At 56.7% G+C, this 27,957-nt stretch overlaps 2 protein-coding genes across 3 annotated transcripts; both read left to right on the top strand.

Moving 5' to 3' along the window:
* Window positions 1-255: 255 nt before the first annotated feature.
* On the top strand, window positions 256-4,441 carry KAZALD1 (Kazal type serine peptidase inhibitor domain 1). 2 transcript variants are annotated; one of them, XM_052677547.1, is made up of 5 exons: window positions 256-355; window positions 1,499-2,079; window positions 2,766-2,926; window positions 3,387-3,534; window positions 3,618-4,441. In XM_052677547.1, exons 2-5 carry the CDS (start codon window positions 1,581-1,583, stop codon window positions 3,701-3,703), a joined length of 894 nt encoding a protein of 297 aa, XP_052533507.1. In that variant the 5' UTR covers window positions 256-355; window positions 1,499-1,580; the 3' UTR covers window positions 3,704-4,441. The 2 variants fall into 2 exon arrangements, with proteins under 2 accessions (XP_052533507.1, XP_052533508.1); XM_052677548.1 differs by having other exon boundaries at window positions 1,499-2,076.
* A 12,972-nt stretch (window positions 4,442-17,413) lies between these two features.
* TLX1 (T cell leukemia homeobox 1) lies at window positions 17,414-27,953 on the top strand. The gene is made up of 3 exons (XM_052677494.1): window positions 17,414-21,970; window positions 23,453-23,654; window positions 26,575-27,953. The coding sequence occupies exons 1-3, from the start codon at window positions 21,502-21,504 to the stop codon at window positions 26,795-26,797; spliced, it is 894 nt and encodes a 297-aa protein (XP_052533454.1). The 5' UTR covers window positions 17,414-21,501; the 3' UTR covers window positions 26,798-27,953.
* The last annotated feature ends 4 nt before the right edge of the window (window positions 27,954-27,957 follow it).

Below are 27,957 nucleotides of genomic sequence, written 5' to 3' on the forward strand. Positions count from 1 at the left end.
GGAGTTGAGAGGAGGGGGAGAGGGGGGGTGGGGGGTGGGGGGGGCTGCAGGCTCCCCCAGCACAGCGCTTATGCTCAGCCTAGGACAGAGGTGAGTGCCTTTGTAGATCCCACTGGGGAAACTGAGGCACGGGGGCTCTGGAAGCTGTGTGTTGCTGACGGATGGAAGATCCCGGCCCGGCAGGGAAGGGGTGGCCGCCAGCGCAGGGCCCGTCCGGAGCTGGGCCGGGGCCCGCGGGGGGCGTGGGGACTGGCGTGGCGCTGACATCACGGCCGGTGGCAGCGGAGCCCCGCGCCGCGCGGCTGCCAAAGCCATTGTGCATCGCAGCCGTCGGTGGGGCCCGCACCGCGTTCCGGTAAGTGCTGTCGCGAGTGGGACCCTCACCCCGGGACAACCCTCATAGAGATTCAGGGTAGCGTTGTATCGTCTGCCCCTTTCCTGGCCCCTTTTCCTGGGGTTGGAGCTTTCCTCCCTGCAGTCCGGGGACAGGGAGGGAGGGCAAGCAGGATCCCCCCCCCACCCCCCCGCCCCTTTTCCCCCGCTGCCGGGGGGTCTCCGGTTAATGAGGCAGAACTCTGCTCTCCCTTTTGTAATCCAGGGGGTAACAAATCCCTGTCAGGCTTACTTTGGGCTGCCTTAGTCCGGCTCCTGTGGGGCTACCAGGGGGCTGAAGCCCCGCTAGGGGAGTGGGGGCTCCCAGAAGGGGGTCAGGTGCGTCTCTCCATGCTGGATTTTACCTCTCTGCCTCCACTTGCTGCAGGGCAGATGGCTGTAACTTCACTCTGCCCCTCCAGCACAGGAGGTGAAAGCTGGGGGCTGGGGGAGGGCACAGCTCAGATGGACCTGCACATCCTCCCCAGCAGAGATGGGATGCCTGAGGGCCGATTGGCCCCTCTGCTTGCTGCAGGAGAGGGGTTGACATAGGCTGGGGGGTGAGAACCCCGTTGTTCTCACTTGCGCACCGAGTTCCCTGGTGCTCAGCCACCAGTGTGATAACTGTGGAATTTGCAGAGTTTTCCTGGTGTGGCTAGATGTGGGGCTCAGAGCAGGGAGAGGAGGACAAAAGCCAGGCATGATTGGGAGCATCCTTCTGGCTACATTCCCCTGGGCTGGCTGCCTCCTGCATGGAAAGAGCCCTTCATCTGCTTCTCTGGGCAGTGATGGAGGGAAAAATCCTCATGACTTTTGAGGAGAGGTGAGAAAAGGAGAGGGGTGCCTGGCTCCAGAGCTGCTCCCTGAGAGGAGCAGAGCACAAAGCAGTCAGGAGAATATGAGGCAGCCCCTCAAGTGGGATTACAACAGGCTGTGTTCTACCTGCTGGGGGAGAAGGCTGAAGCCTGTGGGTATGGGTCAGCATCCAATCAGGGAAGAGGATGAAGGGGTTGTACAGCAGCACATTTTGGGAGTGGGGGCCGCTTCTGTAGTGTGGTAGGAAGTGGAGGATCCCGAGATGTGGCACATCACACAGTGCTGCTATCACATGTTCTCTTCCTTGCAGATAGCGATGGCCGCTTGGCTCTGACCCATCCAAATCTCCACCCGAGTGATGCTGGAACCGGGCTCTGGGAGCGGCCACGAGGATGCCTGAGGTGCTGAGCTCCTCCTGCCTGCTGCTCTCCCTGCTCACCCTGCACTGGGCTTGCCTCCAACCCGGCCGAGCTTTCCCCAGCAGCGCTGAGTACCTGCAGCGGGGCTGGCAGCGGCTGCTGGAGGAGGGTGAGGGCTGTGCCGAGTGCCGGCCAGAGGAGTGCCCAGTGCCGCGCGGCTGCCTGGCCGGCACGGTGCGGGACGCCTGTGACTGCTGCTGGGAGTGCGCCAATCTGGAGGGACAGATCTGCGACCTGGACAACACCAACCACTTCTATGGCAAATGCGGGGAGCACCTGGAATGCCAGCTGGAGGCTGGAGACCTGCAGCGTGGCGAGGTGCCTGAGCCCCAGTGTGCCTGCCTCTCGCACCAGGCGCTGTGCGGCTCCGACGGGCGCACCTACCCCCAGATCTGCCGCTTCCTCGAGTCTGCCCGTGCCCACCCCGATGCCAACCTCACCGTGGTCCATGAGGGTCCCTGCGAGGCAGGTAGTGCGTGAGGAGAGGGAGCGCAAGGATGGGAGGTTGGCTTCGATATTTCAACCAGAGGCCCCGCTGCAGTGGGTCTGGTGCAGGGGGAGGCTGTGCCAAGTCGGCTCGGGATTTATGGGAGGCAGTGAGCACTGCCGGCTGGGGCAGAGCCAGGCGTCGTTAGCGAGCTTTTGGCTGCAGCGTGCATGGAGTGTGGCTGGGGCCAAGGAACGCCCCAGGAACGTGGCTCCTTCATGGAAAGCTGGGCCAGGTCAGGGGGCTGCACTGCTTCCATCTCCCATTTGAAGCCATGTGTGTGACTATGGGGCTTGGGACAACCCTCTGACACCACTCACTGCAGCTCAAGGAGGGGATTGGGGTTGTCTTTGTTTTCTGTATCTTGTGGTGTCTTTGAGCTTTTTCCCTCTTGGCTGCCAATAAGAGCTGGGACAGGCACAGGGAGAGGAGAGATTTGTGGCCAGGACAGGAGACCTGAAGGCTGCATCACAGGGGAGCTCCTTGTTCAGGTGGGGGAAGTGAGGCTGGGAGGAGTTGGAGCCCTCCATGGGTCACTGGGGAGCTGGGGGGTGACCTTCTGCAAGTATGTGTGAGGAGAGGGGAATGGGAAGGGTCCTGGCATCACTACCAGAGCCTGATACCCTCAGCCCAGTATTCTTCCCTGTCTCCTCCCCATCTTCTATTCCCAGAGCCTCAAATCACCTCCCCTCCTTATGATGTGTGGAATGTCACTGGCCAGGATGTCATCTTTGGCTGCGAGGTCTTTGCCTACCCCATGGCGTCCATCGAGTGGAGGAAGGATGGCACAGAGATGCTGCTGCCAGGAGATGACCCCCACATCTCTGTCCAGGTGAGCGGCTGGCATAGGGGATGGTGACCGAGATGTAAAAACATATCTGGTCATTGCTGAACTTGTATACATGGGACTGCACAGGGGGATCAGCCTGGTTCATCTCTGCTTACCATGCATGCATTCTGCCTGTGGCCAGCCCCAAATATAGCTCTCTTGGGTCATACCCAGCTATTATAGGGTGTGGATGGAGGCATCCTCCATCCCTGGCCACTGCACTGAAATAGCTGCCTGCAAACACAGCTGCAGCACAGCTGGGGCCGGAGGAAGCTGTTTCTTGCTGGGGACAAACAGGACATAGCACAGTTGGCGCCAGGGAGCTTAGGGCTGGCTCCCACCCCAGAGCAGTGCTTAATAGGGTAAAGAGAGTTTCTCCACATCCCACTCCTCACAACCCCAAAGGGTCATCCCAAAGGGGGTTCCCTCACCCTGGGACTCACTGCTGTCTCTCCCTTTGCAGTTCAGAGGTGGCCCCCAGAAGTATGAGGTGACCGGCTGGCTGCAGATCCAGGGCGTGCGGGTGACAGATGAGGGCACGTACCGCTGCTTCGCCAGGAACAGGGTCGGGGCTGTGATGGCAGTGGCCAGCCTGACCGTCCTCACTCCGGGTGAGCAGAGGGAGGGGACCTTTGGGCAGGGCGCTGGCTTTCAAGGGTGGCAGTGTCACAGAGTCCCCGTGCTGCTGTTTCAGACCAGCTCAACCTGACGGGTTTGTCCTTGCCGGAACCCCGTGCCGTGCCTGAGGACTACGTGGACAGCGAGGAGGAGTACTACTAGCCCAGCTGCGGAGCTTGGCACTGAGCAGCACTCGCCCCATGGTGCTTTGGGGTCAGGGATGGATCCAGAGCACACACCCCAGCCCTGAACAACTCTCTGAACACTTCTGTTTTGGGCTGGAGACAGAGAATCAGAGAATGGCCTGGATTGGAAGGGACCTCAAGGATCATGAATCTCCAACCCCTCTGCCACAGGCAGGGCCACCTCCCCATTTAATACTAGAACAGGTTGCACAGGGCCCCATCCACTCTGGCCTTGAACACCTCCAGGGACGGGGCATCCACAACCTCTCTGGGCAGCCTGTTCCAGATGACAGTGTGGCTTGTGTGTCACCCTCAGGCAGGGACACCCAGGAGCTTGCTGCCAAAACACCCTTCTTTCCCATCTTGTTCTTAGCCAGAAAAGTAGTGATTTGAGGCAACCTGACATTTGTGGTTTCACCCCTGGACAATGTTGTCCTGAAAGCCCACGTGGCCACAAACGCTTTGGCCTTTTTGGATTGGCTTTATGCTTCTTCTCCCAAGCAGCTCTCTATGCTGACATCTCAGTGAGTGATGAGCCAAGTGTACACGCAATGCTCTGAGCAACCAACAGGGATCGTCCCATGGGGTCCCTCCAGGTTGGCTGCTCTCCTTCCCTTTCTTCTTTCTTTCCTTCCTCTTTCTCTTGAGAGCTGGCTCAGACGATGCAATTACAGCATCAAAACCTGAGCGAGCAAATAAAAGGGGTTTGTCTGAAGTTGGCAGCGGCCTGAAATTCCTTCAGCCGGTAAGGCTGGGCTGGCCTCTACCCATGCTGCAGCCAGCAGTAATGCCTCCCCAACCCCACCAGGTCCCTGCACCTCTGCGGTGTCTCCTGGGCTCTTTCCATGATGGTGAATTCCGTGGAGCTGGGACAGCCCTGGCTCCTGTGCTGCTTCTGCTGCTGCCTGAGCCGTTTTCCCCCACTGCTAATCCCCTCCCTGTTCTGTACACCAAGTGTTTGTGGAACTGGGCCATGCTGTGGCTGTGGCTGCAGTAGGGAAACCTGAGAGCATCCCATGGCTCGGAGCCACCTGGCCCTTTGCTGGCCCCTAGCCATGCTCCTGTGCCAGCCCTGCCTGTGCCACTGCGTCACCAGGCTGGTGGGGACTGAGGGGCTGGAGCCCATCCATAGGGCAGCAGCTGCAAATGCGGGTCTCCACTCCCTGCAAGGCAGTGGGGTTGGTGTCCCCTGTGCCACTTAAAAATTAAAGGAGCTGATATCGCTATGTGCCTGGAATCGGTCACTGCCACAGAGCATAATTGAGGTTATTTGTTGCCTCTGAAATGTTTGGTCAGCTCTGCACGGGTGCCTCCTTGAGGGATGCATGAGGATAATGCTCAGCTCCGGGCACCTAGAGGGTTCTGGGGATCTGGGGAGCCTCACTAATATGGCCACCAGGTGCACATGCCCCAGCACCTCCTGTCTGCCCAGGCCACTCCATGATACCAAAGGCTGTTGCAGGGCTGGGGACAAAGGAAAGGGTCCCATCCTGCTGTCACCCAGGGATGTGCGCTGAAGGAGCGGTCAAACCTCCACCAAACCCAAAGCCCTGTAGGGTACATGCAAGGTTGGTGCTTCTTTGTCACCCCAAATGTTTTGGCTGCTCTGGTTGCGCACTCACAGATCAAGCTCTGGAATCAGTTGCTTTCTGCCACAGACCTGTGGTTTCTTGAGCCCAAATCCACAGTGCATGCAACCCCTGCTGCTGGGTTTTTCCACAGCCTCTTGCAGAAAGGCACATTCTGATCCACAGGACGCTCCAGGACCAGGATGGTGACTGCCCAGGGGTGACACGAGGGTGCCCTAATGGACACTCTCAGTGCTCGTCCCACCCTCGCGTCCTGGTGCTGCTAGCGGCTTGTTCAGGCGCACGCATCCTGAGCAGCCATCAAACCACGGGGAGCGGGAGCTGCAGTCCTCCCAGCAGCTGCCGCCGTCCTTCCCCGGACTCGGGGGACTGCAGTGCTGTCCCCATCCACCGCCGAACAGTGCCACCTCCCGGCGGAGCCACCGCGGGACGCGGAGCTGAGCACCCGATGCAGCTCCCTCGCTTGGCCGCGGGGAAACTAAGGCGCGGAGCAGCCAAGCTATAGAGACTCAAGTGCTGCGGCCACCTGCGAGCAGGACCTCTGTCCCCAGCCTGTCCCACACCCTGGGAACAGCAGCATCTCTTGTACCCTCTGCACGGTGACCCCTCCTCACCCCAATTCAGGTTGAAGAAGAGCATTTCCCTGCCTCTGCCCAGCACTTACGCTGGCTGATAAATAAAATGGAAACTAATCCTCCAGTGTTTGCAGCAAATGGGTCTCCACGGGGGGTGGCTTTCAATAATTCGAATGCCGCCGCAGCGCAGAGCCCACGCCAATGGGTTTTAATAAACACTGCCGTAATGTGACATGCAATTTATTATTCAGCTTAAAACAGGAAGCAAAGAGTTTAATAACAGCGGCAGGTTGCCATCTCTGGCACTGCGAGGTGCTGGCTGAGAGGGGGTGGCACGTCCCCCAAACTGAGGCGCTGGGATTTGGGTATGCTTTGGGGAGTGCTGGTTTGGCTGTGCCTGATGCCTGGGGGGTTATCTGGGCAGTGTGGGGGGATGGCCTTATCGCAGAGCTGGCTGCTGTCTCTCCTCACGGTGTTTTTGGCCCTGGGGCTGTTCTCTGTCACTTCTCTGGTCCGTAACAGCCGGAGGCAGGCGGAAATGGGAGCCTCCGTGCCTGGTCCCTGCTGCTTCCAAAGTGGGGAGATCTGGCTCACAGTTACCACGCCTTTGGCTTGGCAGGCCTCAAAGTGTGAGTGATGGCAGCAGCCGCTGCACCCATGAAGGTTGGGGGATTCCTGTGCTCTTCCACAGCTTGCCAGCCCCACGCCCCGGGGAAACTGCAGCTCCTGGGTGAACAACCTGTAAATTCACACCCCAGATCTGGGATGTCCTGGGAGTGCAGTGATGGACTGGAGCACATCAGAATGGGTCTCCTGACCTTGAGTCACCCCAAACCCCACCTCTCTCTCTCTGCCACCCACCCACGGTTATGGAAGGGTTAAGCTGAAGGTCCCAGCTGAGCAAGTGCTCTCTGGGACATCCCGCAGCTGCCCAGTGTCCCCTCTGCCCCTGCCCTTATCCATCTCTCTTATGCACCAGGGCAGGATCAGGGTGCTTCCCTCTGCCTCCTGATGAGGAGCAGAGCTGGTGGAAGTGGGGATGGGGTCCATAAAAAGGAATCCCTGTTCCTGGATCGGGGGCCAGCATCTGGGCAGGGACATTTTGCTTGTCCTGTGCCACAGCATCCCTAGCAGCACGGATGCTGCCTTGGATGTGCTGTTTAATTAAATGTGAAGGGCTCCCGTGCTTCAGCCCTTGCTGCAGCCTGAGCGACTTCAGGAAAGAGGCCTTTTATTAAAAGAGAGAGAGGCTCTGCCAGGCAGCCATCAAACAGCACATTTAATTGTCTCGGCTTGTTTAGCTGTCGTGCTGGGAGGGATGTGCTCCCATCCAGGTCCCCAGGCTGTGCAGCTCAGGAGGATTGCTGGGGCTGGGAGCTGCACCTGGGGTACCAAGCCCACAGCTTCATCCTGGGGGAGAATATTTGGTGCTGTGTTTGGTCTCCAGGAGAGAGCCACAGCTTTCCCCTGTCTGGGCCAGGCTAGAACTCAGCACTGGGAGAGGAAAACAAAGATCAAGAGGGGGAGGAAGTGTGGGCTTTTATCAAAATCTCCTACTTCAAAGTTGTCCGGCTGAAGTGCTCCCCTTTGGTTTAATTTGAAGTGATGTTTCCTTCAGCGACTGCAGTAAATGGCATCAAATGAGGCTGAAGCAGCCGGAAAGCCTGGAGAGGAAGCATGTCCTTGGGGAACGGCTGGAGTCAGACCTTCCCTGCGGGTTCAACCACAAGATGGGGACAGGAGGTGGAGCTCCTGCCCTGTCCTGGGGCTCTGCAGAGGGGCTTTGGGTCCAGTTGCTTCCAGCCCCATTACTGCAGTGTTGTCTGCCCCTATCCCACTAGGGCAACCCCTGGTTTTGAGGGTGATGCAGCTGCAGCTCTACCCTGGTGCATCCCCCAGCCCGCAGCCCCTGGGGCTTTGGCAGCCCCTCCACATGGCTGAGAGCTAAACCAGACCGCAACAAGCTGCAGGCGACTTGCAGGGGAAGGGGCACAAATCCATCTTCCTGATGGAGAACTCTGGGCTGCCTTGAAACTGAAGAGGATATTCCCCTTCTCCCTGCTCCCATGGCCAGGGAATCGCCCCTCTTTAGAAGTATAAGAAGGATGAGCAGAACCATATTCCCTTCTCCCATCCTGGCATCCCTGCTCCAAGATGACAGGTCACTTCTTCCTCCCCATGCCCCCTCCTCTGCCTCCCCCAGCTCCGCTAAGCGCTCCTGGCTGCTCTGGGATGATGCAGGCGGGCGCAGAGTTCATGGGAGTCGTACCTGTGCTTTGTCTTCATCTGTCACCCCTGCTGACAGTCAGATCCATCTTAAACTGGGAGCGAGAGGGGAAGAGAGGGAAGCAATAATTAACCTCTGCGCGGGCCGCTCCCGAAATGCCGCGCTCTGGTGATGCACGAGGAGACGGCAGTGACACTTTTATTGCTGCTCCAGCGCTGCGCAGCGCGTGGAGGAGGTGATGTGGCTGAGCTGGGACACCTGAGGCTTTATTATGGCAGAGGATCCATGGGGCACGTGGCTCAGTTGGGGTGTGGGTCGGTGGTCTGCATAGGCCGTGGGGGGAGATTTGGAGCTCTAGGTTGATGTGGCAATACATGACATGCAACTGGACCTTGTCCTGGCACTGCTGGGACTGTCAGAGCAGTGGCAGCACTTTCCTGCATACCGATGCCCACTCAGCAGCTGTTGCAGTTTCATCTATTAGAAAAGTGAGAGCAAATCAGTGCCAGCTATGCTTGCAGCCAAACCCCAGGTTGTGCCAATCCAAAGGGGCTCTTGGCACAGCCAGGGAGGCACTAAGCCCAGGTGGGTTGGCATCCTGGCAAGGGGCAGCACCCTGAACTGCAAGCATCGCAGTGAGCCCCAGAACAGAACACAGCCACTGCACTGAAGCAGATATCACCTGTATGAGTTGGAGATGGGGGAAACTGAGTCATGGAGGGTGGGACTGATGTCTCTAAGTCTCATACATTTCCTTCTTCTAATTGCAAGGGCATCTGCCAGCACCAGGGAAAACTAGCCAGTTTATCTTTGCAGGGACACTTTGCCAGGGCAGAGGGAGAAAACTCCTCTTAACACCATAACCAACCTGACAGGCTGCAGGCAGGGCCATGCACAAGTTCTGCCAGCTCCCTGCATTGAGCAGCGTTAAGCTTGACCACTCCCTGCACAGATGGGGGTTTAATCAGCCCCAGTTTAAGCACATGGGTGTTCAGTGCTAATCCAATTTCCCTCCATTCATTAGGATGGTTATTCATCACTTGGGAATGATGAAAGCCTGCGGGTCTGTGTGGGTGCTGGGGAGCAGTACCGCTTGATGCCAGCATGAGGCTGAGCATCCTTCCCATACTGACCACCAGCAGGGATGGGGATGGTCCCTCAGCCCCTGAGCTGCAACAAGGTGCGAGCTAGGATTGCTCTGCTGGGATCTGGGGCTGAGTTATCCTCAGGGTCATCCATCAGCTGGCTGCGATAGGAGCTGATCTACAATGGAATGTACCCAGGTGGAGGGATGCTGAGCTAGGAGAGGGGTGGGAAGATATTTCCGTGTCCTGAAGACCTTGCATGGAGGTTCTACTGCTCGCATTACCATGGAGCTGCCTCCTGGCAATATCTCTGTGCTGTGGCCTCTCTGGCTGGGAGCTGGCATGCAGGGTGCCCTCCTCCCTCTGGACCTGAACACATGTTGAGGCCCTGAGATCACCCCATTGGTTTGGGATCTCCTTTGCCTCCATACTCACCCATTCCCACTTCTCCTTCCCCTGCACCAAGCACTGATCCCATCACCTGAACCCCGGCTCATGGCACCCGTGGGTTCCCCCCAGCCTTCTTCCATCCAGCACCCTCCTTTCCATGCTGTGCCCCAGCCACGCAGAGATGCCCCAGCACCCCTCTACCTTCCGAATGGGGCTGGTGGTTGTGTTTGATGGGAGCAATCCATCTCCATCAATGTAATGACCGTTCCCATTAATCGGCCATAAACTAATAAAGTAAGCACTTTCCCCTCCATCCCCGCCACCCCCCCCTAAACTTCATTAAGTCTTTAGCACATTAATATGTCTTACTTAGTGTCTGCTTTGGCCTCTGATGTTGTTGGGTTTTTTATTATTTTCCCTCTCTTTTTCTGTGGGTAGCAGGGGTTTACCTGCTGATGCTATTCCCTGCAGCCCTTAGGAAGCTCTGACAGCCTGGGCCATCTTCAAGGCAGCAGCATGGTGCAGGCAAGTGGGAAAGAAAGGGAAAGGGATGGGGGGTGGCAGAGTGAGGCGGGGATAAAAGATCCCGTACACCTCCAAATTAAATTTGTGATGCCTGGCATCAGATGGGCCCGCAGCCAGAGATTAATTCAACTGATCAAGTTATAAAGAGCGCTGCGGCGGGTAATCAATCTTGGAGCTGTCAGGCAAATAGGCAGCAGTATTAACCTGGCAGAGCTCACACACATGCGCGCGCGCACGCAGAAGCCCTTTCAATTCCTTTTGCATAGAGCGTTATTTCCCAGCCTCGTTGGGTTGGGAAGGGCTGGGGGAGGCGGGGGCAGCACCGCTTTGCTCTCTTGTCCCATAGCCCAGCAATGGCCCCATTGAAGAAGAGCATCATCCTCCCCCTTTCCATCTCTAAAGGGCAGCACTTGGCCTTGAAGTTGGAAGTCTATAGGGTCCGTTTTCTGGTGTCATCTGGTTCAGTGCCAGGTGGCTGGGGCAGGTCCTAGGTGCTTGGTGTATGGAGTCCAAAAGGCCTCATACTGACTCGACGGGGGGGAAGGACGTTCATGGGAAAGAATAGGGACAGGATACGGGCTGAGAATGGGCTGCTTGGGAAAATGGCAAAAGGGCAGGATTTAGGGTAGAGGCTGGAGAACCCTGCAGTGACTGAGGGATCCACAGTGCCCAATAGGATCACTACCTGGAAATGGTCCCGGTGTTGGTCTCAAGGCTGATTGAGGGAATGAAGGCAGGGCTCTATTCCTGATGGCCACTCCAGCCCCATACATGTGCAAGATCTTGGTTTGTGAAACCCTTCAGGCTCTGGGTGCTCCTCTGCCATGAGCCCTCCCTCTGATGCGGGTCCTGGGGGCTGCAAAACCATGTGGAGTTCTTTAGTTTCAAGCTGTGCTGCCCCATGACCGATTTAGTGCCTGCGTTCTCCTGCTGTCCTTCCCAGTGCCAAAGCTGTGAGCCATCAGTGTGACACAGGCAGGGCACATGGTGCAGGCTGATGGGAACGCTGTGGCCTTTCCTGGAGGCTCAAGTGGGTCCTTCCAAACTGCATAGGATATTCTGAGAAACGCGTTGGGGTGGGAACCGGCGTCCCTGCAGGAGGGATGCTTTGCAAGCCAGGACCCCGGTCAACCATCTCAACATCCTCTCGCTCCCACGGTTTCCCTGAATGTCCCCTTCAAGGGCTGTCACTCAGCCTGGGCACCCGGCACGGCTACAGCTGGCAGCCAGCAATCCCGTCTGTGCCTGGAATGTACGGAAGTAGAGCGAGAGAGCTGCTCTTGGGGTTGGGATCCAAAGGGGATGGATGTAGGGGAAGGATCTCTGGGACCAACTCTCACCCAGTGCCAGGCACACGGCCAGAGGTCTCCTCCTCTCTGTGGGTCTCCTCTTCTCTCCTCAGAGTGCAAGGCCATGACTGGAGGCACCAGCACCCATCCCCCTCCTGCTGCCCCTGCCTCTGATTGATGTTGCAGCATCTTTCCGTTGACAAACACCTGTATCCTCCTCCAGCTACGGGGCTCCAGGCGAGGGGCTGCATCCCGCTGCCAACTGCTCTTGCTCAGCTCATGTTAGTGGATATTGGAACTGGTCGGTGCCAAAGTCTTCTCCAATTAATCTTCTCTCTCCCCTCCTCACTAGGCTGAATCCTGGGGAGGATCTATTGATCTCAGTGATGTCCAATGGAGCAGCTGGAGCTCGGCTGGAGCACGTTCTGCAGGTTGCTGGGCACCGGTGCGATGCTGTCTTCATATTTGATGGGATTATTAGCACTGGGTGTGGAGGATGGGGAAAAGCAAGCACTAATTGATCTTGTAATAAAGTTAATAGAAGCTCTTATGAGCTTGCCCATTAAGAATAATTAAGGAAGAACAAGAGAGGGGAGGAGAGTGATGGGAAACCCTTAGAGGCTTGCTGGGGGCTGCAGCAACCCTTCCACCCTACACTGATCCCACAGGATGTGGGATCTTCTTCCAAAGATGTTCCAGGAAAGGTTTGCATCAGGTTCTGTGGACTGCTCAGGGATACTCAGCTACACATCAGCCCTCACCTTTGCTCCTGGGCTGGTGGCAGGACCCCAGTGAGGACCAAAGCACCCCCAAGCTGGGTGCTGGTCTCCCACTGCTTTGCCATAAGTGATTGGCAGAGGGACCCACGAGGAGGTCGGTGACATCTTAAAAGCTGCTGCAACATGAGCTGCCGGCTTGGGAACACCCATATGCTCTGCTGGGCCCCCAGCGGGGGGTGGCCAGGCCTTGCAGGCTCCAAATATTGATCATGGCTGGGATGCTCACGAAGCCTCTCCCATGCAGCCATGGCCAGATGTCACTGTTTGAAGTGGAGAGACGTGATCCCCAGCACTGCCAAAGCAACGAGTGCTCTGCAGGGTCACCCCAAGTCCCCCTCCCATGTCTGTCATCACCCACAGGTGAGAGATCCACTGGTGGCCATGCAGGCTGGGCACATCATGTGTGAACTGAAGGGTGCAGCCCTTTCTCCCTGGTGAATACATGTGGCTAATGGGGCTTGGGATGCTGTGTGGTAATCCCGAGCAATGATTTACATTTAATTAGGCAAATGAATATGAAAATAGACTCTGCCCAAGAGCCTACTAATAACTTTCTGCGTTAATGGGTCAGACTGTATCACTCTGATCTGGCAGACCGCAATGCAGCAGGGGGTGAGCGCCTTCCCCTTTGCTTCATCTTGTCCTGGTCCTGAATGCAGACTCATCTGCTGATTTCTGGCTGCTCAGGAGCCCACTAGCACCTGTAATTGAATGCAGGGACTCCAGTTGGAGGGAGCAGCACTGCATTAATCACTGCAGCCTGGCGGGGCCAGACTGATAGATCTTCCTACCACATAAAATAACTCATGTTAATCACTGCCTTCAATTTATCCTCTTCTCTGTCTTGTACATGAATTATTCAGGGTGGTGCCAAGGCAAGGAAAGCGGTGTGAAAGTCCCATGGCTGGTGCTAGTGACCCTGCTCCCCTAAACAGAAGGGTAGTATGGGATGCAATGGGACTGAACTGCCTTATGGGGAGACTGCCCCATGGACAGCCCATCCCTGGGCATTCCATCCCACAGACAGACAATAACGTGGACAACTCCATCCCATTGACAACTCCATTCCATGGACAACCCATTATATGGACTTTCCATCCCAAAGCCACCCATCCCACAAATAGCCCATCTCCTGGGCATCCCCTTGCATGGACACCGCATCCCATGGTTCCCCCCATTCTGCCCCATGGCTCTGAGTGAAGCTGGCATGGGGGCTGCCCATATCCAGGCTGGCACTCTGCAGGTTTGTGGCTGAGGTCTTTGCTCTCAGGGAGGTGGCTGAAAATTAATTGCTTGGTCAACAGCCGCATGTTGAACTGTCCGAGCATCTCCACCTGGGCTGCTTGGACAGGCTCTCCTCCCATCTGTCTGCGTGCTGGCTGCAGGGCCGTGTCCGTCATTGGCGCCACGCTTGTTTTGCTGTGGGTGTTTTGCTTTAGCCCCAATTACGCTCAGGCTTACACCAAAACAAACAAGGCATGGGACATGGAGGTACCTGCCAGGCTCAGACAGGCTGGTGCCGCGCCTGGCCCCGGGGCTGATAAAGGACCCACGGTGTCACTGTGCTGGAGTCTGGGCTTGCAAAATGTGACACGCTTTCTCCCAGCAATTAATCACCAGGGAGCGAGCGGCACCAATTAATGGGTAATTGGCCCCATTTTCGGCCAGATTTCCGGGCCCAACTCCTGTCGTGTGCTATAGGATGGGCATCCCCATTGCAACGCCTGGTTGGGATGGGAGAGAAACCTGACGCTGCGGTGTCCAGGAGGGATCCTGCTGGAAATACCCATCTGACACTGCTTGAGATAAAGCAGGGAGGCCACTCCACTTGGGCTTATCAGACACATTTCCTCCAGAGAGATCTCCATCAGCTCGGGGAGGAAACTACTGAATTTTTGTCTTTTTTTTTTTTTAAATTTCAGAAGGAAGAAAGGTTTCTGCTAGCTTAGGGGGAAAAGTACATATATCATGCTTGGTCTGTATCTTGTTAGTGAGGAAAGTTTTAAAGTGGAAAATCGGTGTCTGCTTTCTTCCATTACCAGAAATAGAACACCTTAATATTATTTTTTTCCACAGCTGAGGTGAAGTTAAAAACTGCAGTCTGGAGAGCAAGGTGGAAGAGAAGTTTTAAAGCTGAGAAAGAACAAGTGATGCTCCTAGAAAGCTGTGTTCTTCCTAATTGTCCAGTGGAGACAAAGCGAAGCGCTGGCACAGCGTGCAGATTTTCCCATCTACTTCAAAGCAGATTTAATGAAATTCTTCTTTTTTTTTCCAGTGAAAGACACACTGGAAGCATTTCCACAGTATTTGCAAAGCCTCTGCATATCTGGAAGGGAGGTGCAGGAAGAGAAGTGAGCACCAGGGGATCTTCCCAGGGCACTGCCCCATGACTGCAGAACTTGGGGCTGCAATGGGCTCAAAGGTTACAATGGGCACAGGGAAAACACAGGAATTAAACCCCTTCTCCAGTAATAACAACAATAGTAACAACAAATGAAGAAGCCTTCCCACAGCTGTAGGCATTTCATCCTGCCAAATGCTGAGCACTGACCGCTCCACCTCAGCCATATAACCCTCAGCAGGGACACAGCTCTCCCTTAGCTGAGTTCTCTGAGAGGAAGATGGCATTGCAGGGGATGCCAGTACTCAGTGTTGTCCTTCCTTTAAGTGCTGCTGACCCCAGGATGTAGGGCTCTTGGGCAGATTTTGCTCTCAAAGGTGAGGTCAGGTATGGGAGATGCTGGGCAGTGTTCAGGTGATGTATGGCTTTGTATGGGATCAAGGCAGAGCTGGGGCTGCTTGGGTGCTCAGGCAACACAGGAGCTTAGCATGGCTCCCTCCTGCCCTCAAACTCCTGATGTCCTGAACTCTGCTTCACACTGAGACAAACCTTGATCTTGGGTAGGAAATGCTGTGCTGTACCTGGAGCATGTGATGCTCATTCCTCCCTGCCCAGTGCAGCAGGCAGAGGATGGGGAGCAGGTTAGCAGCCCACTTTGTGTCTGTTATTCCAGTCCCTGAAAGGGCTGCAGATGAACTAAGTAAGGGGCTGAGTAAATAAAGGATTGACCTTTCACCCTTGGGGGCCAGAGGGCAGCTCCAAACTAGTGTTAATGTGAAATGGAGAGGCAAACTTTGCAGGCTCTGGAGGAATTTGCCCTGGAAGCATCAAAGAAGGTAAAGGACTCGTGTGTCACGCTGTCTGCGCCAACATGAGGTGATGGCCCTACCACCCATGGCAGTGCGTTCTGGTGGGGATGCTGCAGCTGAAGCAGGTCTGAGGGAAGGGTGAAGGGAAACTCAGTGGCTGGAGCCGAGTGCCCAGCTAACATTTGGCCATCAGTGACCCATGGTTGAGTCATATGATAGAGGCAGAGGACCACAAGGGATGGGTGGGTCAATAAGAGGTGGCAGATGGATGTGGCTGCTGGAGGGCAAGTGGATAAAGGGCACAGCTTGGAGATCTGGGGATTGGCAGAGAGGGGCTTAGGTTTGTTGGGGGTGTTGTTCTAATGGGGGAAGACTAGATGGTGTTTTAAGCTGTTTCTTTTCTTGGTTTCAGGGTAGTAATGCACCGATCCTCATAGGAGAGTCCCAACCTCAGACAGTGATGTGTGCTAACCCCAGAAATGCTGTCTATGGGCACTGCTCTTCCTGTGGCACAACTGATGCTGTGGTACTGGTGTGCAAACCTTTTCCCTGGGGTGAAAGATCCCCCGTCCCCCAAAGCACCCCGTTAAGAACTTCCACACCTCATTGAGCTGTTATTAATAGGGGTTTTGTCGAGTGTCACAACGCAGTCATAAAATACATTAACATTATCATGTAATCTTATTTAGCAAACGCTTGTGCTGCTTTGCCCTTGGTAATTGCATTTGGGAGATGCAATATTTATGGAAGGGGAAAAGGAAATGTCTTGGCTCATCTCCTCCGAGCAGTAAAAGTGCTGGGGAAAATAAAAGGTGCCGGGAGGGATTGGGGGAACCTGGGACGGTGACGTCAGTGCTTGATGGGACTCCGAATCTGGGAGCTTTGCTGCTGAACCTCCCCTGGAACAGAGAGGGGCGCAGATCCGGGCTTTGCTGGGACTTTTCCACCTGTGTTGGAGCCCAGCACTCCCCCTGGATCTCTGCTTGAACCTGGGGCTGCTCTGGGGGGATTTATTCTCCAGACGTCTCTGTTTGTAGCGGCACTTCGTGATGGTGACTTGTGGAACAGAAACCACAGCATCGCCTCCTCTCCCCTCGACGTGCGCTGGCGCGGTGTGTATCCGCCTGCCGTCGGGCCCCGCCCGGGGGGTCTGCTTGGGGAGTCCGGGGGCAGCGATACTGGAAATCGCTACTAATTGCAGGTGGAAAACGCAATTAATACACCTGGAAACAACGCAATTAATCAGTTTAATTTACAAGTGTGGAGAAAGCTGTTTGTGCAAAAGCTCGATGGTGTTTAAACCCCGAGAATCCCCACGACTGGGTATGGTGTGCGCGTTACGGAACGGGAGCCGTGCTTGGAAACCTCATTGCGACCGAACTTTCCATCATCTCCCTCTTTTTGGTCACAGGTAACCCCTAACCCACCCTGCGCTGAAAGAGGCAGAACTCGGCTTTCCTCCTGTGGGCGGAGGAAGAGGCGTGGAGCGCGGTGTCCCCCCCGGCTTTAGGAGCAATGGGGGCTCCGAGTACGGCTCGTCCCCGTCCCCACAGCCCGAGCGGGGCGGTCCGGTCTCACCCGTGTCCCTTCCGACTGCGGTGCCTCCGGCCATGCTCTCTGAGGACTAATGCAAACAGCAGCAAATTAGGTTTAAGTTTACCCATTGGTTCTGCCGTAATTTCTATTTGCTTTTTGTGTGCTAATTAACCTCGGGGAGGGAAAAAGGGAGGAAAGAAAAAACCCAAACCAACAAATAAACACGAGGAGGGTTTGGGAGGTTTTACGGCTAAGCCCGTGACAATGTTTGCAATAATTAAGATAGTTATTATTGGATCTTCTTGTTAGTGAAAGCTGCTTTGGTAGCGGAGCCGGGCGTGCCGCTCCCCGTCCGCGCGCCCTTTGCGGAGCTGCCCCTGCCCTCGGGGGCTGCTTTAAAGCTGCGAGGAGGGAGCGAGGGGAAGAGACAAAAATCTGTTGGCAAAACAGGACTTTGTCTGATCGCGAAAAGGCCCGGGGGCTGGAATAGGCGGTAGACAAAAGCCGCTCCCCCGGCAAACAAACACGCGGGGCAGCTGCCGACAGCACGCAGCCACCCGCTCGGTCGCGACAGGCCTGGCTGTCGCAGGGGGCAGCGCTTCGGGAGCCCACGCGTGCTCCCTCGCTGAATTCGGAGCCTCAATTAGCTGGCACGAGAGGTGTGTAATTAAGCCGGGAGTTATTAACGGGGCAGAGCCCCCGGTGTCCCTCGTTGCCGTCGGTGCCCGCGGGGGTGGCGGCCAGACGCCGTTCATTAGTGGGGCTGGTGCGGGGCGGGTGGCCGAGGGGAAGGGGCTAATGGGATTTCACGCATTTCTGCACGGTGGGGAGAGGGGCTGCTGCCGCAAGACCAATAACTTCTTGGCAGATGCTCCTCCGGCGAGCGGGAACGTTGAATATTCATGGAGTGCCCCCGGGTGCTTCAGTCCCCTCCGAAGGGACCTAGCTCGGTGATTTTGTCCCCATCGGGCCACCGGCCTGTTGCATGCCCTTGTGCCAGGAATAGAGACACACCGCACCGGGAAGTACTGGGATCCCTCAGCTCCGAAGTGCGGCCCAGAGCTCCGCTCCCCCGGCCCCGCCGCCCTATGAGCTCCGTACAGTTCTCTCGTTTGTAACCATAACCGGGAGAAATATCGGTGCGGGTGAAGTTTGCGCCGTGCCGCGGATCCCGCAGCGCCGGGCACTTTATACTCATTAAGTGCAGCGGCGCTAAGTCATTACCGTAATAAGGAGTTATGCTGAATACAAGGGGCCACGTTTCCAAAGCCATAAATTACAGCTGTCAGTGCGTATTCTAGGGATCAACGGAGCTGGGAATAATTATTTACGGCGTGCTTTATAGAGCAATTAAAAATTCCCCAAATAGTGTTAATTGCTTTCAGGAAGAGCGGCCCACCCTTTCCGAGCCCGAGGAAAGCCGTTGCCCTCCCAGCCCAGACGGGGCGGGGGTTTTGGGGGGCCGTTGCTCGATGAGGGAAACGAGATTCGGAGCTGCGAAACCCGTACGGCTTCGGCTGCTGCAGGGAGATGGAGGGAAGGCGCTCTTGTCGGCCTCTGTCGCGACAGATCGCGACGGACCGAGGCGTGGCTTCTCTCCGAAGGGGCGCGACTCGGCCCCGCATGTGCTGCCTTCGGTAATTGATTTCACAGGGGACTGGGAGGGAGAGAGAGAACTTCGGCGAGTGATGGATGTGCGGAAGGGTGAATAATCGCCCGGAGCCTGGAGAGCCCCCCAGGCAAAAGAAATGAACGAATTAAGGAAGGAAAAAGGGAAGGAGACGCCCGGGGTTGGGGTGCCGGTATTGAAGTGAGGTCTGCCCGCAGCCGTCGCTCGATCCGATTTTAGGGAATAGGGAAGATGTTGCAAGTTCCTGAAAGTGCTGCTCGAAACGCAGTCTTTGGAGGAAGAGCAGCGCTTGCTGGGACGCTGCCAAAGTGCCAGGCGTGCCACTTTTGTCCCCGGTCCCTGCAGGAGGGCTTTGTGTTTCGCAGCAGCTGCCGGGCCGGGGGCAGCTCGCAGCGCTCCTGGGAGCCTGGAGCTCCGGAGAAGAGCGATGTCCGACGGGGAGCCCTCGAAATTCAGCAAAGCAGAAGGAAATGGGAGCAGAGGGTGGAGGTCAGGCCCCGGTTGGGCTGTCCCTCTCGGCTAGTAGGAGGCAGATGCACCGGATCAATGAGAAAACCTGAGAAAGGGTCCCAGACCATTGTGGGAGGGGAGAGAAGCAGTCTCGTCTCCACAACAGGGCTTTTCCCAGTCCCTAACTCCGAGCTGGGGTAAGGCTGAGCCACTGCTTTGGGAATGAGCCTGTTCCTGCAGCTGCTTGAGGATGGCTGAAGGGGAGCAAAAGTTTCAAGGCTGTGAGGAGCATGTAAGGCTGAGCTGGCTGTCCTGGGACACCTCTGCCACCAGGCTGTTCATTTGTAGGGGCACTGGATGCACCTCAAAGTGAATGCTGATCCCCATTTTCTCTCCTCTAGAGATGTGAACCTGAAAGCACCAGGACTGGCCCTGACTTGGCCGGGTGTGAGAAATTGTAGCACTGCGTGCAAAGCCCCCTTCAGTCCCAGAATTGGAGAGCTGAATGCAGGAGTGAGCTGCCAGTTCTCACAAGGCAGGGCATTTCTAGAGCCTTGTGCTCTATGGCTCTTTCAAGCCCCAGCCATGGAAACTGAGGCCAGGAGCAGTTTCAGCTGGAGCATCTGAACCAGGCGTTGCCATGGGGCTGAGACAAGCAGTGCGCAAATTCCCAATGCTATGAGCTGCATGGCTTCCCCAAGGCTGCAGGTGAGGTCTTGTAGCCTGTGCAGGAATTAAATCCTGGGGTTGTGCATCATCCTCAAATTCATCAGTAATTCCCATCGACCTCCAGAGGTTTGAAACCCCAGCTGCCCCACATGTATAGGGGCAGGAGAAGAGGCTCAGGCTGGTCTCTGGAGAAGGATGAAGGCAACAGCAGACTTGGGGGACTAGAAGGCCCCTGCTTGGGTGCAGCCCCCTGGACCCGCTGGCCCCAGCCCTCGCTCCCTCCCTCCCTTCTCAGCTCCTCCTAACCACAAGGACTTTGGTTGATGGAGCTGGCGCCAGAGAGTTCCCTGAAGAGTTCAGAAGTCAAGAACTGAGGCAGGTATGGGGAGGGGGGAAACCTGACCCCGGCAGGCGGGGGATGAGGCGGCCAACTGGGCACCGAGCTGGGCATGGGTCTGTCAGGAGCTGCTGCCCACTGTACCCCTATAGTGTCCCCACAGTATCCCTGCAGTGTCCTTGCTGTGGGGCTGTGATGATAAGAGGGCCCCCAGTGAGAGTCTTGGGGTGCCACAGCACCCTGATGCTGGGATGTATGGGTGGACAGACATGCAAGAATGCAGCTGTGCAAGTGACTGTGGAGATGTGGAATTGTGGGGCAGCATGATGAACAAAATACTCATCTCCCCACAGGCAGGTGCAGGAGGTGGTGGTGGCTGCGGTGGTCGTGGAGGCACAACAGAGGGATAGGGATAAAGCAGGACACAGCCAGGAGCAGCGAGCACCCCTTCAGCCCTCGCCCTGGGGGGAGCAGGAGGAACCAGTTTGTGCCCTGGGCAATGAGGCCCCACGGCAAAACCTCACAGCAAGGAAGGTAGGCCTGGGCCCCCCCCACCTCCTCCTGTGCTCCCCCCTCCAAGAGCAGCTCCCTCCAGGCCAGGGCATCTATGGGGACCTTCCACCTGTGCCTCCATTCAGGGGTTTGGCAATAGGGGCACATTCTCCTGCTCAGCTTTTGAGAGGTGCTGAGATTTGAAACTGAGAAAACCCATCTGGAATAAGGGGAGAGGCAGAGTTCCATCAGAGCCATTGTTGCTCTCGTTTCTCATGATCTCCAGTACCAAAAGCCCCCTCCTGTCCCACATGGGTCCCACTGTTGCTCCTGGGGGAGAACACTGTCTTCCCGAGTCTCCCTTGCCCACCACAACGTCTCCGCACTGCCCTGCACACACCCAGCGCAGCAGTGCTGCCTTTATAGGGCTGAGCCGGCTGGTGAATTTTTTTTTCTTTTCAAGGGGGGGCCGGGGAAGAAGAAACTCCTTTTCTCATGTGCTCCTCTCCGCTGTCATTCACTCGGCTCCTTTCAGCATGCAGCCAATGGAGAGTGAGGGCCTGGGAGCAGCAGGCCTTGGGTAGTGTGATTGATGGGCAAACAGGACGGAGGGGCTCTCGCACACGCACTCCGCCGCTCTCAGCTCCGCGCCGCGGGGCTCCGGCTCCACATTGCCGGCGGGGGCTTCGGCTCCTGGTCCTCGCGCGTCGGTGCGTGGGTGCCTCGGAGGTGGTGGTGTCTTGGGTGGGGGCTCGAGGTGCTATTGGAATCCGAGGGTCTCGGGGTGTGGGCTGCGTCTCCCGCGTGTGCCCCGGCGATGCGTGGCTCTGAGTGTAGGGCTGGCTCGGAGCGGTCGTGCGTGGCTCTGTCGCGGTGTCCCGGGGCGCTCAGCTGCGGCGCGATGGGTCTGAGAGCGTAGTGTCTGCCCGCGCCCGGCTCCTGCGTTCTGCTGCCGCTTTCTGGGGTCTGCGCCGCTGTGCCGGGGTCCGGCGGAGTGGCCCCGGGGCTCAGTGCGCGGCTCCGCTGCCGGAGCGAGGACGGACTGCGGAGGCATGGAGCACCTCGGGGCTCACCACCTGCACCAAGGCCAAGCCGAGCCCATCAGCTTCGGCATCGACCAAATCCTCAACACGTCGGAGCCGGGCAGCTGCATGGTGTCCCACTCGCGGCTGCAGGATTCGGCCGATTACGGCCTGGGTTGCATCGTGGGCAGCGCCTACAACACGGTCACCGGCGGCTACGGGGCGAGCAGCGGCGGGGCCGGAGCCTACGGCGGCACTTCGTGCAGTATGGGAACCTTGCCCGGCTCCTACAACGTGAACATGGCGGTGAGCATGAACGGCAACGCTTTGAGCTCGGCCGGGGGGGTGATCCGCGTCCCGGCCCACCGCCCCGTAGCCGGCGGCGTGCACCAGCCCCTCTCCACCGCCGTGCCGCCGGTGAACGGCATGAACAGTCTGACGGGGCTCACCTTCCCCTGGATGGAGAGCAACAGGCGGTACACAAAGGACAGGTTCACAGGTGAGTCGGGACCCCCTCCACGCTCCCCTCCTCGCTGGGCAAGCAGGAGCCGGCGCCGGGCCGTCGGGGCTGGAACAGGCCGGGAGCGCGAAGGGGTGGGAATGCGGGAGCATTCCGGCTGCCCTGCGTTTTATTGTCGTTAGCATTATTATAATTCTTGGGGAAAGGCGGAGAACTCCTCAAGCCCCCGCCGCCCGCACAAGCACCCACCCGAAGTTGCCTCGTCGATCGAGGCGCCGTCAGTAGCCCCGGCCGGCTGAGCGCGGTGGTCCCTGTCCGTGCGGCCGCTTCGGTCCCCTCGTGCCCCGCTCCCCGCTGCGCTCAGCCCTTCCCCGACCAACGGGGACTTTGCACAGCCCCGAGCGGAGTTGGAGCCGCTTCCCGAAGCCGCCACCTTTTCCAGGTGTAGCCACGCTCGTTTATTATTTTCGGTTTTGTTGTTGTTGTTTCCCCTAACAAAGCAAAAACTCCAACAACGAAAACAAGGAGGAAAAAAACCCCAACCAACAAAAAACAAACAAACAAAAAAAAAACCCCAAAAATACTAACAACGAATTCGTAACTGGGAAAATTTTCTCTGCCGCGGTACCGGGACCGCTTTTGTCCAAGTTCCCGTTTCGTTTCGCTTCGCTCGCACTTGGCCCCGTCCCCGCGGCCCCGACCCTGCCCAGCCGCACAGCCCGCGAATACTGCGGGTTTTACCCAATTAGTATAATCTTTTTTTTTTTTCTAATTTTTATTTTCGTGGAGAAAAACAAACGAAACGAAACAAAAAAGAAAAGCGAATCCCGTTTTCAACACTCGAAGTTATTCTTTTGGGTACGAAACCAGCGGGCAGGGCGGTTACCGCCGCGCCGAACCGAAATTACCCCCGTTCCCGATCGTGCGGGACGAGGAGCACCGGGCCGGGCCCTCTGCAACGCTCCCGGATCGGAGCGGTGGATCCGGGCCAGGCCGGACTGCGGGCAGACAGCGGGACCCTCCCCGGCCCCAAACTCCCACTCTCCGCTGCTTCACTGCTGCTTTTTCGTTTCTTCCCCAAAGCGCCGTGCTGCCCCTCCACCCCAACTCCGCCATTGCTTCTCGTTTTTTGTTTTTGTTTTTTTCTTTTTTCTTTTCTTCTTCTTTTTCTTTCTTTTTTCTTTCTTTTTCTTTCTTTTTCAATTTTTCGGCCTTAGGGCTGCAGAAAACCGGGTAGAAGCCATGCGAGGAGCTGCCCGCCCTGCCGTGCCCGCAGCTCAGCGGCCACCTTGGGCTCTCCTCCCCTATATGGCCACCGAGGTCAGAGTTTGGTGCCCAGCCGCGATCCTCCGTCAGTGCCCATCTCTGCTCCGCGGCTCCAATGTGGGGGGGTCCCCAGCCCAGTGTCCGGGAGCCGGAGCCCTTGTGCTGATGTGTCGCTGCTTGCTTCTTTGCCTCTCATCCCCCCTTCCATGTCCCCCCCAGTGGCCCTCTCACCCTTCACTGTAACACGCCGTATAGGTCACCCCTACCAGAACCGCACACCCCCCAAGAAGAAGAAGCCACGCACGTCCTTCACGCGCCTGCAGATCTGCGAGCTGGAGAAGCGCTTCCACCGGCAGAAGTACCTGGCCTCTGCTGAGCGTGCAGCCCTGGCCAAGGCCCTCAAGATGACGGACGCACAAGTGAAGACCTGGTTCCAGAACCGGCGCACCAAATGGAGGTGAGGGGCTGCGGGTCGCAGTGCGGGGCCGCTCCTGGGCTGGGGGATGCGGTGGTGAGAGCACTACGGGTCTGCATGTGCGTGGAGGCGCCTCGGTGTATGCACACGGCTGGTGTGTATGTGTGTGTGCACAGCTGTGTGCGTGCAAGCAGGGCATGTGTGCACGGCTGCACGGTGTGAGTGCCTCTGTGTGTAGGCCACGTGTGTGTGCACGCGGTGTGTGCACACGTGTGACCTCGCACGCAGATGCGTGTGCAAGCCAGCTGTGTGCACATGGATGCGTGTGTGTTCAGCGCGTGTGTATTCAGTGTGAGCACAAGGGAGTGTGTGCAGACAGATGCACGTGTGTGAAAGGGTGGTAGCACACGGTGCACGTGTTCCTGGGCTGCAGTATGCGGGACCCCCAACACCCCCAACCTGGAAGAGAGCCCTGGGGCGGCCTGTCAGGGAGTGACAGCTGCGGCTGCACAGCCCCAGTGCCGCATAGGCAGTGGGACCCTCTGGGACCCCTCTGTGCTGGATGGTACTGGGTCGCCTGGGCTGGATCCTGCACCTGGTGCTGTTGGGATATGGAGCCCTGCATATGCTCAGATTTTGCCCCCCGCAGGGCTTACTGCTCCTCCTTGTAAAAATGCATTTTTTCTTCCTGGATGTGCCAGTACATGCGGGCAGGAGAGGAGGTCGGGCTTTCATAGAGCTCCCAGTGCTGCAACTTCCCAGGGTGTCCCTGGAGAGGCAGTCAGCTTTAGTGACAGGCTCCAAAGCTGAGTGAGGGGCAGCTGGGTGGCTGTACTGCTGGGTGCAGAAGGGAGGCATCTTTTGCTTTTCCTACATGCAAGCTGCCTGAATGGGTGTGCACTGCCAAAGCAAAGGGTTCCAGGCAGGAAAATGGGGCCATGCCTCTCCCCCCGTACTCCCTCCCTCCTTTTCCGGATGGATACTCCTTGCACAAAGGGCTGAATCCTTCCATAGGATACTCAAGCTGATCCTAGGTATTTTGCAAGTTGAAGTTTTACTTCTGACTGTTTCCATATTTTCTTCAGTGTGGGGGAAATGGGCTTCCCCAGGAGCTGCGTGGGTTTGGATGAGCAATGGGGGATATGGAGCTTGAAACCAAGGGGTGAGCCCTCAGCAATATCCTCTCATAAAGAGCCCACGGAGGAGAAGCTCCTCCAGCACAGGGAAGCTGTCGGCTGGAGGGGTTTCTGCTGGCTAAGGACGAGGTCCTGGAGGAGGAGGAACAGCCCTGTACAACAGGGTCAAGCTGTCTTCTAACCTGGTTTCCTAAGGAAGTGAGGCAAATGCGGCTTGGCTGGCTCTCCTTGTGTCTGTCAATACTCCTTGCGTCTGTTGGCTAAGTTCAATCCCCTTTGGCAGGGGAGCAGAGGATACAAACCTATTCATACACTTGACAAAGAAAAATAGCTGGGCGAAGAGAATGGAATGACTGGTTCTGTCGGAGAGAAAGGCTGCAGCCTGACCTCAGCCACAGTATTAGACATGGGAGAATCCACACAACCCTGAGCTTGAATAAATAAGGGCTACGGGAGAGCTCTGCCTGTGCCTGAAGCCCCTTCCCTGCTTGCATCCGTGGGAATGAGGTGGTTGAGTATTCCCCTCCCCAGATTTGGGTGCTCGCTTGAGACACGGGCATGAAGTTTGGTTCCTTCCTCTGACTGAGCAGATCTGAACCTGCAAACCCCAGCCTACGGCAGAAGGGTGAGTGCACAGCCAGGTGCTGGTGGCATCGTGCTCCAGCTGCCCGGCCGTGGGGCTCCCTGTTCCCAATCCCAGGAGCATCTCCTCCGTGTGCATGCAGTCATTAAAAATTCATTGCAGTGCAGACTGAGCCACTCTGGTGCCACAAGAGCCCCCGTTGCCTGGATGTGTGACACAGGGAGATGTTGACACTGTGATGAGAACAGGGACTGAGCCGTGAGCAACACGCTCCCTGTGCACACCTGGTGGCCTCGCGCCCCGTGTCCCCAGCCCTGCTCCGGGTGTCACCACTGCACTCAGAGCTGCCACCTCCGATCCCTCCGGAGGAAGAAGACAGGATGACTTGTGTTCCCTGCGAGTTGCTAAATTAAAAAGCTGTCATTACCCCTGTCTGTAAGCAAGGGAGGGGTGTCAGGGATGCTCCCCAGTGGGAGCTGGGGCACTGCAGGTTGCAGCCATCGAGGCAGGTATGTGGGATTTTCCTTGTGGATTTAAGCACACTGGGACATTCCTCTCCTATCCCCTCCTCCCAGATACTCCAGGGCTTGAACCTGCAGGGCATCTCCGCCAGCCTCCCCCCTAATCCACCCCCAGCGGGCTCAGCTCTGCCTCTGTCATTCCAGACAGATGTGTGTCTGACCTGTTCTTAAAAACTCCCTCCTCTGCCCTGCCCAGTCAGTGTTGTTTGGCATTTGGTTGTTCTCATTGCTCTGTACGTTTCTAGTATTTAGACTATGTTTTGCTGCTTGCAGGGCATGATTTTTATCTTGTTTACTGCGAACATCTCCTTGCTTCCATCTCGGTACTGCAACCCAGGGGAAGAGGTGGCAGATTTGAGTGTGGGAAGGGGTGGAATGCTGCCTGTCTCCCCCTTTGCCAGGTTACTACAGACACCTCTGAGGCATCCCCTGGGTCCCTGCTGCAGCACTGCAGGAAATTGCACTTTACAGTCCCCTCTTTGCTCATTTGGGTGCTTCAATTCCTGTGTGGTTTTCTCCCAGGGCCAGAAATAAAGTGGAGCTTTTCACCTCAGCCTGAGGGAGTGATCTTTCCTTAGGTCAAAGAAGCTATCCACAGCCCACAGTGCATGGAACATACCAGTGGCTTGGGGGGCAGGGGTCACAGCTGTGTCCCGAGCCCCAGCCCCTCTTTTCCTGCCCATTCCCACCCCACAACCCCCTGATGTCTGCCTTTCTCCTAGGAGGCAGACAGCGGAGGAGCGGGAGGCCGAGCGGCAGCAAGCGAACCGCATCCTCATGCAGCTGCAGCAGGAGGCCTTCCAAAAAACCATCAACCAGCCCATCCAGGCCGACCCCATCTGCGTGCACAACTCCTCTCTCTTCGCCCTGCAGAACCTCCAGCCCTGGTCTGACGACTCCACCAAGATCACCAGCGTCACTACCGTCGCCTCCGCCTGTGAATAAGGGCCAGCACCTGCGGTGTCCCCTTTGTCACAGGGCACACGTGCGTCCCATGGATCATCCCTCTACGAGGACCAATGGGGAAGGGAAATTCGGCCCCCAAACTCTCCCTGCCTGCAGGACTGCGGAGCAGCAGCGGCTCGCCTCCCCCCAGCCCTTTTGTTCTTCCTAAAGTCTCTGGTGCCGGCCTCAAACTTCCTGACACGCTGCCAGACAAAGCTGAGCCCTGACAGACGTGGCCGCGGGCGAGTGCCCGGCTGGAGGAACTTCCTCTGTGTTCGGCAGGACTCGGGGCATCCCACAGGACTACCTGTATATACGAGGTGCGTCTGTAGGTACGCATTTCGGACTGACTGGAACAAAAGGACGCGGCTCCCTGGGAAGCGAGTTTGTGCAGCCAGGCACCATGCTGGGCTCTTGGCAGCTGAAGACATTTGGGGATGCAACAAATGGAGAAAGCCACCCGTCTCTCGGCCTCCCAGCAGCAATTTCTGCTGGCAGCAGTGGCGAGCCCTTTGGATCTCACCTAGCAGCATCTCCTCCCCTTTTTCATTAATTTTTTTCCTGCGAGGGGGGAAGAAGTGAAGGAACTGACAGCCTCCTGAGGACGGTAAATGTGATATCTCAATTGCACCAAGAGCCCAAACTGTCCCTGGCCGCCGTGGCCACGGCGTCGATCAGCCCGGGCTTTAATAACGAGGAGAGCCCGGCTGGGCAGGGCTGCTGCCGCTCTGTTCCGTGGGTTATTTCCATATCATTTGCAAAGCGTGGCCCGATGGGTTGTTTTACCCGTGTCCCTTTATGAGGCGGTTTGCGAGGGTGAAAATCGATTTCACTTCTGACTTTGTTGTTTCTTTAATTGTTCTGAGGGAATGAGACACAATTAAGCAAAGCACTTCCTATAGCAAACGCCGGGAATATATAGATATGATATATACAGTATATATTTTTCAGTTACTTATAATCTAAAACAGCACTGCCAATTTAAACAGCTAGTACAGGCAAGCGAGCAGAAAACCTATTTTCAGTGAGATTTTTTTAAAGCTTTTTTTTTTTTTTTTTTTTTTTTTTTTAAGTTATGCACTTATAAGGTGTTTTCTGTGTATTCATTTTATAAAGTGCTTGTGTAATTTATGTGGAAATGAAAAATAAAAGATAAATAA

Source organism: Tympanuchus pallidicinctus, unplaced genomic scaffold, assembly GCF_026119805.1.
Source record: "Tympanuchus pallidicinctus isolate F22 unplaced genomic scaffold, pur_lepc_1.0 scaffold16, whole genome shotgun sequence".
Lineage (NCBI taxonomy): Eukaryota > Metazoa > Chordata > Aves > Galliformes > Phasianidae > Tympanuchus > Tympanuchus pallidicinctus.

Bases quoted from the DNA above. Each gene is read 5' to 3' on its own strand.
- KAZALD1 (XM_052677547.1), top strand. From the start codon at position 1,581: ATGCCTGAGGTGCTGAGCTCCTCCTGCCTGCTGCTCTCCCTGCTCACC. The intron at 2,927-3,386 runs GTGAGCGGCTGG...CTCCCTTTGCAG, and splicing joins ACCCCCACATCTCTGTCCAG to TTCAGAGGTGGCCCCCAGAA. The intron at 3,535-3,617 runs GTGAGCAGAGGG...CTGCTGTTTCAG, and splicing joins CCTGACCGTCCTCACTCCGG to ACCAGCTCAACCTGACGGGT.
- TLX1 (XM_052677494.1), top strand. From the start codon at position 21,502: ATGGAGCACCTCGGGGCTCACCACCTGCACCAAGGCCAAGCCGAGCCC. The intron at 21,971-23,452 runs GTGAGTCGGGAC...CACGCCGTATAG, and splicing joins CACAAAGGACAGGTTCACAG to GTCACCCCTACCAGAACCGC. The intron at 23,655-26,574 runs GTGAGGGGCTGC...CCTTTCTCCTAG, and splicing joins AACCGGCGCACCAAATGGAG to GAGGCAGACAGCGGAGGAGC.